Genomic DNA, 18021 nt, shown 5'->3' with positions numbered 1-18021 from the left:
GTGTGTCTGATGCTGGATTTGAACTCATGAAAATGAGTCTTCCTGTTTCCAAGTCCCAGGCTCAAGCCATTGAGCTGCTTATCTGCTTGCCTTCCTTCCCCTTAAAACCTTTCCTTGTAGTGTAGAAGGCAACACCTTCCTCTAGTCTCTCACTATTAATTACTCACTATTTCTAATCCCCATATCCAATCCATTGCCAAGGTCTATTTTACCTTTGCAACATCTCTCATATTCTCTCCATTCTTTCCTCTGACACATCTACCATTTTGATGCAGGCTCTCATCACCAGGACTATTGCATGCAATAAATAGCCTGTCAGTGGATCTGCTTGCCTCTCTCACCACTCCAACCCATCTTCCACTCAGCTGCTAAGATGATTTTCCTCAAGCCCTTCTACTTTTCCAGTATTCTTATGTCCCTGACATGTAATCTTGTGACTTCATTCTTGCTGTTCCACAAACAAGACACTCCATCTCTTGGCCAACAAACTTGGAATGTTTTCCCTTTTCATCTCTGCCCTTTGGTCTCCTTTAAGTTCCAACTGATGCTATCAGAAAAACCTGCAAAGTCCTCTATGAGCTCAGGCAAAGTGAAATGTACTATGTACATAATTATAGTAAAGTTGTGGGATGTTCAGTTGTGACAACTTTGCTATTCTCAGCAATAAGATGATCTAAAACTATTCTGCAAAGACTTATGATGACAAATGCTGTCCATACCCAGAGAAAGAAGTGATTGTGTCTGATTGAAGCCTACTTTTTTTAAACTTTTTTTTTTAAGTTTTTTTTTTTTTTAAGCAGGGAGTGGAGATGTACATTTTCTTTTGTAACATGACTTTTATGGAATGTTTTGCACAATTTTACATGAGCCTTCTCAATGAGGAGGAGGAAAAAAAGGGGAGAATCTGGAATGCAAAATTTTAAAAACAAATGTAAAAAATTTGTTTCACAGGTAAGTGGGAAAAATAAAAATATATTAAAACCTTTTAAAAAATAACAAAAGCTCCTTAAGGGAAGGGACTGTTTCAGTTTTGTCTGTGTATCTTCATTGTTTCATGATATCAATAGCATCATTTTACAGATCAGGAAACTGAAGTATACAGAGTTTTAGTGACTTTATCAAGATCCCACAGCATCTAAATGCCTGAGGTGATATTTGAATTCACTTTCTTGTCTGAAAGTCTAGTACTCTCTCCACTGTGCTGCCTTAATTGAGAGAATATACATAGAAGTGTTTTGTAAATGGTTAAGTGCTGTACAAATAAGAAATATGATAATCATTATTGTCTTCAAGTATTTGAAGAACCATCATGTATAAACAGTCAATAAACATTAAGCATCTACTATGTGCTGGGCACTGTACCTAACACTGGTGATTCAAAGAAAGAGAAGACAGGGGACTTTGAGGAATTCATAATTTAATCGGGAGATGACAAACAAATATATACAAATAAATTATATATAGGATAAATAGGAAATAATTAACAGAGGGAAAGCACTATAATTATGAAGTGTTAATAAAGGCTTCTTTCTGTAGAAGATAGGATTTCATAATTTTATTTCACAAAAGTTCAAATGTGAACAGAGAGACAGTGTAATGGAAAAGAGCCCTGTATATGAAGACAAAAATATAGGCAATAATATTTAGACAGAAGAGGTATAGTGGGTAGAGGTATAGAGAGAAGAGACATAGTGTGGTAGAGAGCTGACCTCAGAGTCAGGTAGAATTGGATTCAATTCCCATGCCTGACATATAGTGGCTGGGTGACTAGATAAATCATTTCTCACAAGACTCAGAAGCTTTAACTTGTAGAGAAGGTATCATTCTGAACTGGTAGAGGGAATTTCCTCATATGAGACTTAACCTTTTCCAATGAAATCACAGTTCTAGTTCCAATTTCTAATGCTTGGACTGTACACCTCAGAAGATTTTTACAAAGTCAAATAATAATAACTAATACAATTATCAAACATGAGACTAGAACTTTAGTTTTCAAATCTTTTCCACTTCACCACACTATCTATCCTTTCATATTTGTTCTTTTGTGATAAAGCCTCAGAAAATTATTCTTAACCTGGATGCCATCTACCATATGGATTTCAGAGCACACCCTCTCACCCATGCCAACTGCATTTTTGTTTCCTTTATAATCCTTTGTAGTTATTTTATGCATTTGAAAACATTATTCTGAGGAAGGTTCAAAGGCTTCACCAGACTGCTGGAGGAATTCATGACACAGAAAATTAAGACCCCTAAGTTAGAAGTTTCATTTAAAGCTACAAGCAATCTCTTAACTTAATAGCACCAAATTAAACTAAATCAAAAGCATGAAGTGTCTAATCTTAATGACTGTAAGTGACCATTGTAGCAACAGATGTATCCCCTGCATGGCCATGTCCAATCATTTTGGACTACTGCCCATTCAGAAACCTAAATCTGGATTTCTTCTTTGTTGGTAATAACCTTTCTCTTTGTTCTCACATAGTACCCTTTGATGATCTTTTCTAATAAGCTTGTTCCATATTACATAATTTCAAGAGTTTGATATTTCATCAGTGTAGGTATTCCTTTCATCAACACAGATGGCAACCCTTCTACTCCTTTAATTATAAAACAGTCCCTGAGGGAGTTTGAAGGTGCAAAATTCATTACTCTGAGACAATACTCAGAGATGAGTCTTTTTGAACTAAGCAAAGCTCCTCTCCTCTCTCAATGAACAATAGATATACGACATGTCACTCAGCTATAACTTGATGCTTTTTCCAGATTGTTAATAATTACCAACATTATGCGGACATAACCTTTGGGAACCTGGAGCACCTCCATACTATGATAAATTTTCAGAATATTAATCCCAGTGGCATAGTGTATATGATTCTAGCTTTGGAGTCAAGTAGATTTGAGTTTAAATTGTCCTTTCACCACTCTCCAACTATGTGACTCTGAGCAAGTCACTTAATTTCTCAGACTGTGTTTCCTCATCTATAAAATGGGAATAATAGTACTTATCTCACAGTATTGTTGTGAGGAGTAAATAGTACCTGAAAAATGGCTAGGAAATCCCTCTTTAAGTTGTTATTTGACATGTGGGTGACCATTGGAATGAGGAGGGCAAGCAAGGCCAGCCCATGGAAACCCTGCACCTGATTTGGCTTCATGGGTATTAAGTACACACAAGAGAGATATGGAGAAGAAAACTTTTCACTAGGATTACCTAGGGGATTTTCCCCAGAATCCATAGCTGAATTGTTATAGATAATAGATTTTGCTTTTTCTTTTTGTCCAGAAGGTAGATTGTGTTTACCATCAGTCATGTATGAGGACAAGGAAACTCTAGCTTGGTTAAATAATTTACTTTTTCTCCTCTTTGACTTTGATATTAGGATGGGGAATGAAGGAAGAAAGAACTTTTGAGAGTGCACCCCTATAAAGGTCTTTAAATGTGTCATCCTTCTCTTGTTCTGCAAGGAGAATGATGATGAACATAGAAGAGGATGGGCAAAAATTCAGTTGGGGCTAATCCCAATGTTTGGACATAACTTTATTATACTTTATTAAGTTTGTTTCCATTTATAGACAATGAAGTTTAGTTTAAATGTTGATTGAATGAATTCTCTGTGGAGCCACACAGACGAGGGAAAAGGGATTGACATCTAGAGGATGGGAGCTACAAGTTAAGAAAGTTACAAATTATTACTGGAACATTTATACCCCTTTATAGGAACCAGAAACCCTAGGAGGTACATAAGGTTGGGAAGACTTGGACGGCCAGGACTGCTCAGCCACGCATGAAGTAAGTGAGCTAGCAACTCAAATTTGGAGACTTTGTTCTCATTCATACATACTTGAGGGAGCTGGCAAGTTTCAGCTCAAACCATCATCTTGTGGCTCATCCACAAATAGAACCCTAAGCTGCTGCTCTAGCTCCTCTAATGTTCAATTAAATGGTATCCTTTAAAGGGAGTAAATGTTTTATGCACAACTTGAAATAAGTCACAGTTTCTTGGGGCTTCAGTTCTCTCGTCTGTAAATTAAAGGGTTGTATCAAATGACCTCTAAAATTTCTTGAAGCTCTAAATCTATGATCTATAGTAGTTGCCACATGATTGCTCTCTTCCCCCAGTATATCAATATAATTATATATACATACATATACATATACAAAAATATATATCCATATCTATATGGGATACAGGGAAGACTAGCACCTCTGGAAAGATGGCTTGCTTAGCCCTTTTCAGGATTGCTCATCCACCTTTGATGTTCACTTGTCACCTAACTCTTACCAGTGACTCCAAAAAAAAAAAATAGCATGTACAATGGCCACACCCCAGTAAAAACATTTTGGTAGGTAGGCTGAAGCCAGGAATACTTTGAATTTATTCAGACATGGAAAATATCATGATCATTCACTGATGACTCAGGAAAAGAAAATGAGGCTGATTACTCTGCAACTCTGACTCACTTAAATACAATTCAAGCATAAGTCACCTGTGATGTCATTAGTCCTCTGGAAGCCAGGATTCTTCTGAATATTTGTATACATTCATGGCTTCCATTTTATTTTTTTCAAGAGGTTATAGATTGGACTAGATGAGCTTTAAGGTCTACATCTGCAATCTTGTGACATTCCACTGAACTACCACAATATCTGGGAAGAAGGTCAGAAAGCAAACAACTAGAGATAGCATCTCTCATCGATAAAAAACACCAATGAATTATGGTTAAGTCATAAATGGCTTGTTCATTTTTAATACTCTACTCAATATAAAACAATTTCCTCTTAGCACATAACAGAAAGTTATCACCTTAATATTGTTCCCTAGAATTTCAAAAACTATGTTTTATTTCTTCTTTCTTATTGATTTTACCATCTTTTCTTTTTAAGGTCTCTTTTCATTCTTCCAAGGTATAAAATAAATATTTCTTGAGCACCTACTATGTACCCAACAAGAGGTCTTAGGATACACAAAGAGGTGAGATGATAGCACATAGTGTCAACATATCCAATAGAAATCTTTTCCTAGTATTGTTCTTCCACTTACATCTTGGGAATTTTCATCCATTCCCATACCACAACTACCTCAAAGATAATTCATGCTCATTTTATACACCTTGTTCTCTCTTTCCCACCTATATTAAATCCTAACACTTTTATTTTTCTCCATAAGACCATTTGATTGGAGTCAGAGGACCTAAGTTCAAATTTCATCTCTGACATTATGTGAATTGTACAAATCTCTTAATGTTCCTGGGACTCTATTCCTCTTTTGTAAAGAGGGAGTTGTACTAGAGTGCTTCTGTAGTCTCTCACATTGATGATCCTACAATAAAGAGGTTATTTATCTGGGCACTAAAAGCTTATTTCTGAAAAGAATACTTTACAACTATATTTCAATGATTGACTTCCTTTGTAATTTTATGTGTTTTATGCATTTAAGAATATGATCTATAGGTCTTACCAGATCTTTTCATCAAAAACATCTATGACCCAAATAGATTAAAAATTCTTCTAATAGAATGATCTTTGTTACTAGTGATATGGGTTTCATTTGTACATCTCCTATAAATATATATTCTTACTAATATCTTTTCATCATCAGATATCCTACTTTAATGTCTCTTAGAGTATGACCAAGGTCAGTCACTTAAACTCTGTGAACTTCAGGTTCTGGTTAGACTAAATAATCTCTAAAAATCACATTCTCAGATCTCACTCTTTCTAATATGCTGTTGTCAAAGTAATATTTTCTCTCCATGATTCTGATCATAAAAAGCTATCAAGATATCATTTGAGTTTCCCTGACAATCAAGTAAAAGATCAGGATTATCATAAACATATAAACTCACACCAAGTGCCTGAAAATATCACTACAACTCTGATTTAGAGAAAGGTATAGGCTTGTCCTGTAAGCAGGGTGAGAAAACAAATTGAATTTCTGTCAACCTAGATATTTTTGAGACTTCTTGTAATATGAAAAAAAAACTTCTGAATAGAGAAATAGTCATTTGGGGTCAGAGGCAGGATTTCTTATGAAATTCCATGGGAGTAATACATGTAGCCTGCTTTTTAAAAATGTTGCTTCATTTTTAATCTATGGAATAAAACAAGTATTTCCATAATACAGAATAATTTTAAAAAGATGATTGCACATGAAACTGCATGTCTATTAGGTACAACTTAGTATTTTTAAAAATATTTAATAAAGTTATCATGTAACAGTCTATTTTTTTCATTTTTCCTTCTCTTCTTCTACCACCTTCCTGCTCTAGAAAAAGCTATCATTAGACCAAAGAGTATGGGCAGATCAATAACCCTTTGGGTATAATTCCAAATTTCTCTTCAAAATGGATGGATAAGTTCACAATTGCATTGAATTAGTGTCTAAACATGCCCTCCAATTTTTGTCACTTTCTCCTTCAATCATTTTAGGCAATCTAATAGTTGCAAAATGATAACTCAATGTTGTTTTAAGTTGCATTTCTCTAGTCAATAATGATTTAGAGCATTTTTATATGACTATAAATTGTTTTGATTTCATTATCTAAAAACTACTTGTTCATATCCTTTAACGATTTATCAAGTGGGGAATGACTCATATTCTAGTAAGTTTTATAAAATTCTTTATCTATTTGAGATATGACTTTTATCTGAGAAACTGTCTATAAAAATTTTATCCCAATTTTACAGTTGGCTATCAATGGCAGTCATGGATCTCAGGAATCCTGACATACAGAGTTCATAGAGTCATGTCATGATTCATCATTAGATACCTTACTTTAATGTCTCTTACAGTAGGACCAAGGTCAGTCACTTAAACTTTGTGAGCCTCAGGTTCTGGTTAGACTAAATAATCTCTAAAAATCATATTCTCTTTGTAATATGCTGTTGTCAAAATAATAAAAGAGTTCATAGAATCCCTATCACCCTAAAAGTAACAGTATCCCAGGGAACCAACTTAACCTTAACCATCCTAGTGATGAGGGGGGAAACTTACAGATTGCTGAGCTGAAACACAGAATTGGCTGCTGTTGAGAAAAATATTGGGCTCTTGGGTGTGCCAGTTAGTAAAAGTGACTGATGAGCCATTGGACCATTCAAAGAAAACTGGGATGCTTTGGCTACTCATTCCAATCCACGTTTCAGATACATTTTCTGTAAGAGATTATAAGAGATTGTTGTTTAGATCTGTATTATCTGGAAAAGGAGATCACTACTTTGACTATTTAATAAAGTTTCTTTTTGATTATAAATTATCCATGTGAACTAGCTTAACTCTTTTCAAAAAGCTTAGAAAACAACAACTTCCTGTGTACTAATCTGTGGTAAGATATAACAAGCTTAAAAAAATATCTGGAAATCTGCACATTTGAAACAGCATATGAGCCGGAGTCACTACAAAGTTTAAAGGAAATCACCTCCTAAGAGATTTGTGTTAACTTCCTCAAACTTAAACAAAGGAAGAAAGTGTCATGTAAAGAAAACTTATGAAAGAAGAACAAGAGAAACTAGATTGATTAAGATGAGCAACATCTCTACAGTCAGGAAGAAGTCCATCATCATCATCACATTCAATCATCATTATCTCATTATCATCATCATCAGTATCATTTAACTTCAACTTAATAAACATTAAGATTTACTGCTTGGAGTGTATACTTAGTATTAGTAAATTAAAAGTTTGGTGTTGTTTTACTGTTTGTAAATTTTTTGTTTCAGTGTTTGATTCTTTAAAATTTAAGTCGTAAAATAACACAGAATGCCACACTCAGTGTCATATTTTAAAAATTATCATTGTGTCTATCACTTTATCTGCCTAAAATATGTGAGTGTCTTACATTTTTCTTCTGAACATAAATTTTATGAAAATGCTGTGACTTTCTATTACTAAATATATTCTGAAAATAATATCTGAAGTATATCAAGATCAATTTTAAAATACATGGATTTATTTTCTATTCCACTAATAAAATATATTTTCTGTTATATTCTGGGTATATAGTTTAGCAGCAATGAGAAAAAAAAAAGCAACCAACCAACTTTAAAGACTCACCATCTCTAAGAAGTGTTATGAAAAACTCCACCTCTGCTAATGAAGCTAAGTTGATTAGTTCACTGTTACTGGACTGACAAGAATGCAGGGCAGTCTTCCAGGGTTTTCTTTCTTTGTGAAGTTGGTAACAATTGTGATTATAAGGATTCCAGCCTGGCTCACAGTGGGTAGGGTAATATTTCCAAGTATCTTTTTTCATTTTAAAGATATGAAAGAAAAAAAAATTCATAATCAAAAATAGTGATATTATTATCTTTTAAAATGAACAGTGATATTGTCTTTTTTATTTTTATTTTTTCATGTGATAATTTTCTGAAAACTAAAAACCTTTGATATCAGATGATGACAGAACAATAAAATGCCAAAAGCAAAAAAGAATTCAGATAAACAACCGGTCTTGGGGATCCAGAAGCCCTAGCCAGGTTCAGAGTCTCATTTCTGGTATATACTGGCTATGTGCTGACAAATCACTTGATTTCTCAGGGTTCTGGGAATTATCTAAGACTATAAATTGCAGAGAGGCTATTAATCTGAATTGAGTAGGATTTCCCTCACCATAGAGTTCTCTATACAAGTGAAATCCCAGGTTCTCTTTTGTCACAGCTACCTGGTTTAGTACATAGTACAAGGGACCTATCTCTGATCTCAGAGAACTCTTTGTTTTGTGCCACAATCTCGTGTGCTATAGTTGTCCAAGTTTGTGTTTTATGCCCCTCCTAAGCTTCATGAAGTTGGCAACCATATCTTATCAAAGATTTTTAGATCTGCCAGTACCTACAGCAAACATTAGGCATTTTAAAATGCCAGCTGTGCACACAGTTGTGTTTGATAAATGTTTGTTGAATGTTGACTAACAATAATTTAGGGATTTAATGCCCATTTTATAAAAAGGAGGGAAGGAAGAAAACAAAGAAGAAAACAAGAGAGAATTCTATGTGAATGTTAGCAAATTATTGAAACATTGGAAGAATCTCTCTATAGAGATGACAAATCGACTCATTACTCTTGTCTAAATTGTGTAAGAACTTGGAAAATAAAAATGAAAATATTATATTTACTTCTTCAATAAGAGAAAACTCTTACAACTGACAATCTAGATTATAATGTGAAACACTGAGTTTCTCCTAGCTATGATGAATCAGTCTATCAGCATTATCTATCAGCAACCTAATATGAGAGAGGTACTGTGTTAAGTGCTGGAGACACAAAGAAGGGCAAAAGATGGCCCCTGCCCTTAAGGAGTTCACAATCTAATGGAGAAGACAATAAGCAAACACATATGCACAAACAATCTATATTCAGAATAAACAGGAAGTGAAAAACAGAGAGAAGACACTAGAATTAACAGGAATTGGGAAAGGCTTCCTTTAGAAAATAAGATTTTAGTTGGGACTTGTAGTAAGTTAGGGAAGCCAGTAGGCAGAAATGAAGAGAGAGAGCATTCCAGACACAGGAGACAGCTAGAGATAATACCCTGAGCTTAGAGAGTGTTTTGTTTATAGAATATGAATTGAGAAAAGAACATGTTGATGTGAAAAAAACTGGGAAGGTAAGAGAGGAGTAGGTTATGAAAGGTTTTGTATACCAAACAGAATTTTGTATATGATTTTATGAGTTAAATTCTAGGATTTAAGTTTAAATTCTATGATTTCTTCACCCTTTTGACTAAATGCAGATTTCTAATGCCCATCATAAATGAGGAGCTAGCTCTTAAAAAGAAAATTAATTGGACTAAAGACTTGTTACCAAAAGTTGTAGATTTTTTCTCCATTGGGCTTATCAGCGATGCGTGGAATACAGCAGAAAATCACTTAAGTATAGAGTTGTGTAAAACTTGCTTGTGATTTAATCAATTTCCAAAGGGATCCTGAATGAAATTTAGTACTAGATTTAGATGAGAAATAGATGTTGTGTGTTCTAGTGCTCAAAGAATGAGAATTCCAATGAGAAAAAACTGAGAAGGGGAAATGTTTGACATGCTAAAGTTATCTTGTCTTGGGTATTTGTTGTTGATTTTTAAAAAGTAATATCCTGAACATATATGTGGAATTCAAGATTCCTTTGAAATAGTGGAAATTGTTTGGATTTATATTTTTATTGGATAAATGTAAATTAACATTAGCAAAGTGTGAATTATGTATTATCAACAGATGGATGAAGGTATTTAATTATGTTGAGAGGGGTATTAAACAATTTATAAGACTAATTAACATAATAAAGATACTTACCAAATATTTTACGTTCAGTACGGTTTAAATATTTTTTACATACATAAGGCAACCCTGATTCACATTCATGACTTCGCCAGGACTGTGTCATCAAAGAATTAAATGTTCCACAGTGATGTTCAAGAAATGGGTCAAATTTTACATCTGAAAAAACAACATCTCTTTAAATCCCCCAAGAAAATAAAATTATTTATCTAAAGCATGTTCTTGGCATTTGTTTAGAATTTCAACATAACAGGGATCTGAGAGATCATCTAGTCTAAACTTTGATTTTATAAGTTTAGAAATTAAGACTCAGATGTGTTGAGTGACTTCCCCAAGATCACACACATATTAGTGAGTGGTAGACATGGCATATCAACTGATATCACATCCAATGCTGTTTCCCCTATATCATGTTGCTTATGGTGACTAGAGTGACTCTTTAAAAAATCCTACATGACCTGTTAGAATCATTTATAGTGTCTAGAAAAGAAGTGACTTGGAAGAGAAAAACAGTTGTGATCTGCCAAGTATCACACTAAATAAAGGGATGACTCTGTTTCTCGAATAGATAAATATTTTATAATTTGTTACTATAAAAAAACTAGCTGACCTCAATTCTGGCTCTGACCCAAATTTTTTCTTCAATTTTGGGCAATTTGCCTAGCTTCTTGGCTTTTGATTGTTGCCTGGTACAAGGCAATATGTTTTTTTGCTTTGTAGTTCAATTTAGCTTTGGTGCATCTAGAAGTACAATCAATAGAATGCTGAGCCTGAAGTTAGGAAGAGCTGAGTTTAGATCCTGTATCAAATACTTACTAGTTGTGTGACCCTGGGCAAATCATTTCACTGTTTGCCTTAGTTCCTCATCTGTAAAATGAACTGGATTAGGAAATGGCTGGCAGACCACTCCAGTAACTTTGCCAAGAAAAATCTCAAATGGGATCACAAAGTCAGACAAACAAAAATTCAGCTTTAATTGTACTGGCTAGTCCCTTTCTGGGTGGTGCATTTATAGACTTAAGAGATTTAGTAGATAAGTATTCTCCCCTGGAAGTCTAAAAAGCTTTGAAACAAAGAATATATGGCTTCTTAAAATGAATTCCCAAGATAAACAGCACATATTTGTCTCCCTGACCCCAAAATAGATCTCAGGATTCAAGTAATTTTTGCCCCCAAAGCTTTGAACGATGAGAGAAAAGTACTTGTCCAGGCAGCTAGCCAGATCTCTTACTTTAATAATAAATAACACTGACTATTAAACCTTTGGAGTCACGATCACATTGTAGTATAGCTAAAAGCTACAATAAATACCTGGACTCCAGTTTAGGTAGGTGAGCGGAGTTCCATCTGACCACTGCCAACCAGCAGTTGCATCCAGTTGATTCAGACCAATCCACACATCAACGGCTTTAGTACTTAAATGTTCTGGAATGGAATCACAGGTTTGAAAAAAATTACCTTTCTTATTTTTCAGGACTTATGGGCCCTGGTGTTTTGAACTATATCTAATATAAAATACCAGCTTTCTGGTAACACATTATCACAGCCACAGCTACATAATCTTCTTGGAGGCTTTTACTATTTCAATGAGAGCAATACTTGAGTTAAAATGTATGTTCCCCCATCATCTAGAACTTTAAAATTTTTGTAACAATCTAGTATATGGAACGATAGAAAACAAAAAGTACATGAGATGCTCTATGATTACAAATAAGTTCACTCTCATTTTCTTTCTTTTAAAAATTAATGATTTGTTACAATTTTTGTTTTATATAACACATGTTGCAATAATTTCCAAACATAATCCTGTTCCCTAACTCTGATACACATATAAACCATGACCCAATAATATCCAAAGTTAAATAACCTAATCTAAGCACACTTTCACTCTCATGTTATCCACAGTCACCTGGGACGATTTTGCGTTTGGTTGTTTAAAAGTTGAAGGAAGAAAGAAGGAAAAGAGAGTCAAAAGGGGTCATCAATGCATAACCTTTTAAAAATATATATGTATATATATATATGTACTTTTTTTTCTTTTTGTATTTCACTTATGAATGATATAAGGGATTTTTAATGAAAAAGCTCCCTTTTACAATACAAATCAGTAATTTCTCTGCAACTTATGGACATAAGCAGTCACACTAGACCCTGAAGTTAAGTTGTTTGTACAGGGTCACACAACTAGTATGTGTCAGAGGTAGGGTCTGAACCTCCACAAACATTTCCTAAATGCTTATTTCTGTGGCAGGCCCTGTTCTTGACCCCCAGGATGTAAGGATATAAATGAGATAGCACTTGCTCTTATAAGGAGAGATGATGTATGGATTTTAAGTAAATATATACATATATTATACATATATATGTATTCACAATTGAATAAATACAAAAATAAATACAATGTGGTCTAGGGAAAGAGGACACTAGCAATGGAAGGAAGGACAGCATCAAGAAAAGCTTTGTGTAGAAAGTAGTGCTTAAGTTGAAAAAGAAAAGGCAGGAAGGGAAGGGGAAGAAGGACAGAAAGAGAGAGTTAGAAAAGTCCTTAGAAGTTCTGAGCATTAAGGAGGATGATATTGTCTACTGAATGCTTTGGTTCTGAGGATAAAAGACTTCAGATTGATTTTGGATGCTGATATGCATATATGATGGTATAGCATACTCCCTTACCCAAATACATACTATTTCAAAAGATTTCTGGCTCAATCTCAAAGGTTCATTTGTGTAGTTGGTGTCCCATGATTTATATTCAACCTTCTCTCTAAATCCTGAACTTTTTTAAAAAGTATTTTATTTTCAAAACACATGCACAGATAATTTTTCAACATTTACCCTTGCATAGCTGTGTGTTTCAGATTTTTCCCTCCTTCTCCCCACCTCCTCCCCTAGATGGCAAGCAATCCATTATGTTATACATGTTAAAATATATGTTAACTCTAATATGTGTAAATATATGTATATAATTCTCTTGCTGCAAGAGAAAAATCAGATAAAAAAATAAATGAGTAAGAAAACAAAATACAAGTGAACCACAAAAAGAGTGAGAATGTTACATTTTGATGTACATTCAGTTCCCAAAGACCTCTCTCTGGGTGTAGATGGATTTCTTTGTCACAAGATCTTTGGAACTGGCCTGGATCATCTCATTGTTGGAAAAAATCACACTCATCAGAGTTGATCGTCCTATAATATTGATGTTGCCATCTATAATGATCTCTTGGTTCTGCTCATTTTACTCAGCATCAGTTCATGTAAGTCTCTCCCAGTCTTTCTGAAATCATCCTGCTGGTCATTCTTACAAAACAATAATATTCTATAACATTCACATAACATAACTTATTCAGTCATTCTCTAATTGATAAGCATCCATTCAGTTTCCAATTTCCTGCCACCCCAAAAAGGGCTAAATTCTGAACTCTTGCCTGAACTCTGATTTATATTCCTTATGTGACTTACCACCTAAGCCTTCCCTCCTCTCCCTAGTCTGGGATCTTACTTCCATTCCTCTCAGACACAGGACCTGTCATGTCCCTGGATCTGCAGTGCCTGCCTTCTCTTCTCTGCCTTGACTGCTCTCCTCCCTGGAGGTAACCTCCAGCCTCTCTGATTTAGAGAATCTACAAAGGCACCCTTCTTGCTAGATGAACTCTTAGAGGTCCTGATCCTTGTTCTTATTGGCCAGACTGATTCTATTGCCCAAGTGTCAGAGGGAATGAACCCAAATGATCTAGGATTGAAGCCTGGAACTGTTCTGATTGCAAGCAAATCATTAAACCTCTGTGCCTCAATTTTTTAATCTGAAGAATGAAGGGGTCGAGCTAGATTTTAAGGTTCCTTTCAAATCTACATCTATGATCCTGTGTTATCACAGACTCTTTAGAGAGAATCATACATCTAAAAATTCAATGTACAAAGCACCCAAAGGCTTCCTCTAAGATACAAAAATGTCATTTTAGATAAGAACAGGTGCCACAAATATCTAATTTATCAAACTGCGAAGTCTCTGTTTCAACTTGATAATTGAACATTCGGTGTTGCTTTGTATATTCACTTCAAAGTGACATTTGAAGAAGCAAACTAATTTAGACAAAAATCCAACATACTATTAAAACAGTGTTGAGGAATATTATTCTTCGTTGATCTGTGATGCTTTTCACCATCTCAGAGAAAATAATAATGATTAACAAAAATTTTCAAATGTGACTCTCCCTTCTTTAGTTTTTGATGGATGCAAATGACACTTGAAATAAGGATAGCAAAGAGCACTTGTTTCTAGAAAAACAGACTAAAATTAGGCAATGCATAAATCAGCACAAGCTGGTAGCATAGAGATTAACCAAGTGTAGGCTGGGTATGGATCAAGGGCAAGAGTGCCTTACGTAAGACAAAGACAGACACTGAGACAGAGGGGACTGATCCACAGAATGAGAGGCAACTACAGGGAGAAACTATCTAGGATTTTAGACAGCTCCCCTCGGAGAAGTTCTGACAATGTTCTAATTCAGTCTGAAGGCTTTTATTCTCAGAATCCAAGGTTCATTTTCATCGTTGGGGTCAGATCTCCTGAGGATTCTTCTTTCTTCTGCCATAATTATGGCTCTGACAGGAAGGTTAACCCCAAAGACAACACACCAATGATAAATATTACCACTGTGTGAGATGGCAGAATGGGATCTTAGCTATGAGACATGATGGTGAGTGATATTTATAGAATTATGCCAAAAGACTACTACAGGAGAGAACTGAGCCTCATTTTATAAAAGAGGGAAATTTCCTAAACTTGATATGGGCTAACATTGAACACACTAAATAAAAACAGAATAGTGTACACATGGGAAGTACCCTGCCAAGTTACTTAATTACATGCTAATGTAACTAATGCACTGTGTCCATCTTAAATTGGTTAATCAGCATTACTTTCAACAGCACACTATGCATCTGAAAGGTACTGGGGTCATAGTGAGAGAATGGAAAGAAAAAAGAGGGACATATTGATAATGAAGGGGAAAGTCCTAGAGTATATATTTGAAAGCTTTAAACCATATAAGGAAAGAAACTGAACTAACCTTATACCAAAAAAAGATGATTTTTACTAAAAACCTATTCAAAGTGATCTTCACTAAACCCAAGTCTGAACATATCACCTCTCCCCTCCTTTATTCAAAAAACTTCAGTGAGTCCAAAATTAGACATTAAACCTTTCTGCTTGGCATATAAAGCCCTTCACAACTTAACTCCATCTTTTCTAGTCTGCTCACATCAAAGATGTTAAACTGGGCCTACAAAAGACTGCAATAAGGCCTGAACCAGACTAAAATGTAATTGGGAAATGCTTAACAAAATAAAGAAAAATACAAAAAATACAATAAAGCATAGATGATGTTAATTTGTGGTTTTCTTGAAGCCTGCAAGGGTCTCTTTCTTTTTCAGTTTGACATCATAGGCTTATTATTTACTTCCTTGTATTTGTTTTATGATCCAACTATTCTAGTCTACTTGCCATTCTTCATACACAACACTTCATCTCTAAATGTTTTTGCACTGGCCATCTTCCATTTCTGGAATGCTATTTCTCCTTGTCTCTACCTCCTGATTTTCTTGGCTTCTTTCAAGACTCAGCTCAAATCCTATTTTCTACAGGCATTGGTAGTCTTCCTCCAACTGCTAATTTCTTCTCTTTTTGATTAGTTTTCATCTATTTCTTGTTTCTTCCTCTTTCTTTCTTTTTCTTTCTCTTTTTTCCTTTCTTTCTTCCTTCCTTCCTTTTCTTCCTTCCTTCTGTCCTTTCTTTCATTTTCCCTTCATTTTCTCTGTCTTTTTTCTCTGTCTCCCTCTCCCTGTCTCCATCTTTTTCTGACTCTCTGTATGTACAGTATGTATATGTATATCTATATATTTATACATGATCTTCCCCATTAGAATATTTGCCAATCAATGAACATTTCTTAAGATTCCTACTACCTGCTAAATACTGTGCTAAGTTCTAGAAATACAAAAAAGCAAAGGATAGTCCTTTCTCTCAAGGATCTCAGGGTCTAATGAAGAGCCCTCTTTAGGACAGAGACTGTGATTATTCCCTTCTTTGTATTCCCAGAAGTCAGCAAAGTAGAAATATTAATAAATGTTCATTGACTGACTTAACAAATACTTATTGGCGGATTTACTTACTTCAAATGCTCTTTTTTGTTTCTAGCACCTAGCACAGTATTCCATATGTGACAAATTTGTAAAAATTGGTCTTGGGATGTTAAAGGTTAGAGTACATGTCAAATTGTATTTTGAAACAATTCAAATTTAAAATATTTAAATATCTGTTTTCTAAGCTTATAATAATTAACGAAATGCTAGGTGCAAATGTAAATAATATCCAAATATTACATATTTTCATGTCACATTTCTACAATAAAAATAATACAAAATTTCAATGTCTATGTTTAGAATAATTTTGCTGCTTAGAACCAGAATGAAGAGTTAATTGTCCTTCTACTGATAAACTACAACAATTAGGCATTAACAGAAGCCAAGATCTTTATGCACAATCTACCCCAGTTAATTGAGATGATCATTGTTGTCTGGTGTTCTATCACTTTTTTGTCACTGTAAAATTAAAAATATTAAACAAGGTGAAATGTAAGGTCTCTAGCTGACACAGGAGGAAATATTGATCGTGGAAATTGTATAATTCAAACTTTTCTACATAGTTCTATTGCAGTCATTACTGAACAGATCTGTGAGAGCAGACTTCCTTTCTCCTGCCTTTGTGAAAAAAGCTGAATGACTTTCAAAATACAATTACAGATTGGCAATATTTAAAACAACAAGAAATTGGAGAATAGGCCTCATGTTCTAAACACACACAATTTGCATACATGCACATATATGAATAAATGTTTTATAGCACATAAGTATACATATGTGCATCAAATAAATACATGTATACAGTAATATATGTGTGCATGTATATTATATAGATATATATACTCTTTTTAGTCAAACAGCTATGCATCTATAGGGTCTTATATTTATGTGTGTATGCATATAGGATTCAAAAATTCATAAGTACTATACATATGTGTATATACTATATACTTATTCGTGGCTATATTTGTTATATAAAGATATATATGTGTGTATAAATGTGTGTATAGAATATATATGTATAGGTATGTGATATATATGTGTGTGTAGATTTATATATACACAATACATGTGATTTATTTAAATATATATATATAGTTGTGTGTGTGTCTATAAACACTTGCATGTACACACACACACACACACACACGCACACGGTAGCACAGTGGACAGAGCATTCAACCAGGAATTGGGGAGGCTTGAGTTCAAATTCAGTTTCAGAAACTTCCTAGATATGTGATCCTGGGCAAGCCATTGTAATTCTGTTTGCCTCAGTTTCCTTACTGATAAAATGTGAATAAAAATAGCACTTAACTTCTTAGGGTCACTCTAAGGATAAAATGAAATATTATTTGCACTAAACTGTATATACTCATGTGTATGTGCATAAACAAATATATTCTTACCTCACCCTTACAAATCCTAGCACTCAATGAAGGGAGATAGCAGAGATGTGCTAATGCATATATACAAGACTTTTACAGATTTAAAAATTTTTATGAAAACAGATTTATAAGGGAACAAGTTTCATGCAAAACATAATAAGCAAAAAATAACACCTTTTCTTTTTTTTGGTCATATTGCTTCAATCCTAAGGTTAAAAGAAGAAAAAGAAG

The 18021-nt window shown here is 34.2% G+C and overlaps 1 protein-coding gene across 2 annotated transcripts in view; it reads right to left on the bottom strand.

Annotated features, from left to right (window-relative positions):
* PLA2R1 (phospholipase A2 receptor 1) overlaps positions 1-18021 on the bottom strand; it is a 151723-nt gene that overhangs the window by 73790 nt on the left and 59912 nt on the right. For both annotated transcript variants that reach the window (XM_023499238.2, XM_031960589.1), the window contains exons 5-8: positions 11579-11692; positions 10283-10426; positions 8055-8243; positions 6999-7156 (exon numbers count right to left, since the gene is read on the bottom strand). In XM_023499238.2, coding sequence (XP_023355006.1) covers positions 6999-7156; positions 8055-8243; positions 10283-10426; positions 11579-11692 — 605 coding nt within the window. The remainder of the gene's footprint in view (positions 1-6998; positions 7157-8054; positions 8244-10282; positions 10427-11578; positions 11693-18021) is intronic.

This window comes from Sarcophilus harrisii, chromosome 3 (genome assembly GCF_902635505.1).
Source record: "Sarcophilus harrisii chromosome 3, mSarHar1.11, whole genome shotgun sequence".
Taxonomy (NCBI): domain Eukaryota; kingdom Metazoa; phylum Chordata; class Mammalia; order Dasyuromorphia; family Dasyuridae; genus Sarcophilus; species Sarcophilus harrisii.
Note: the sequence above shows the minus strand (reverse complement) of the source record. Positions and strands in the feature narration are given on the sequence as shown.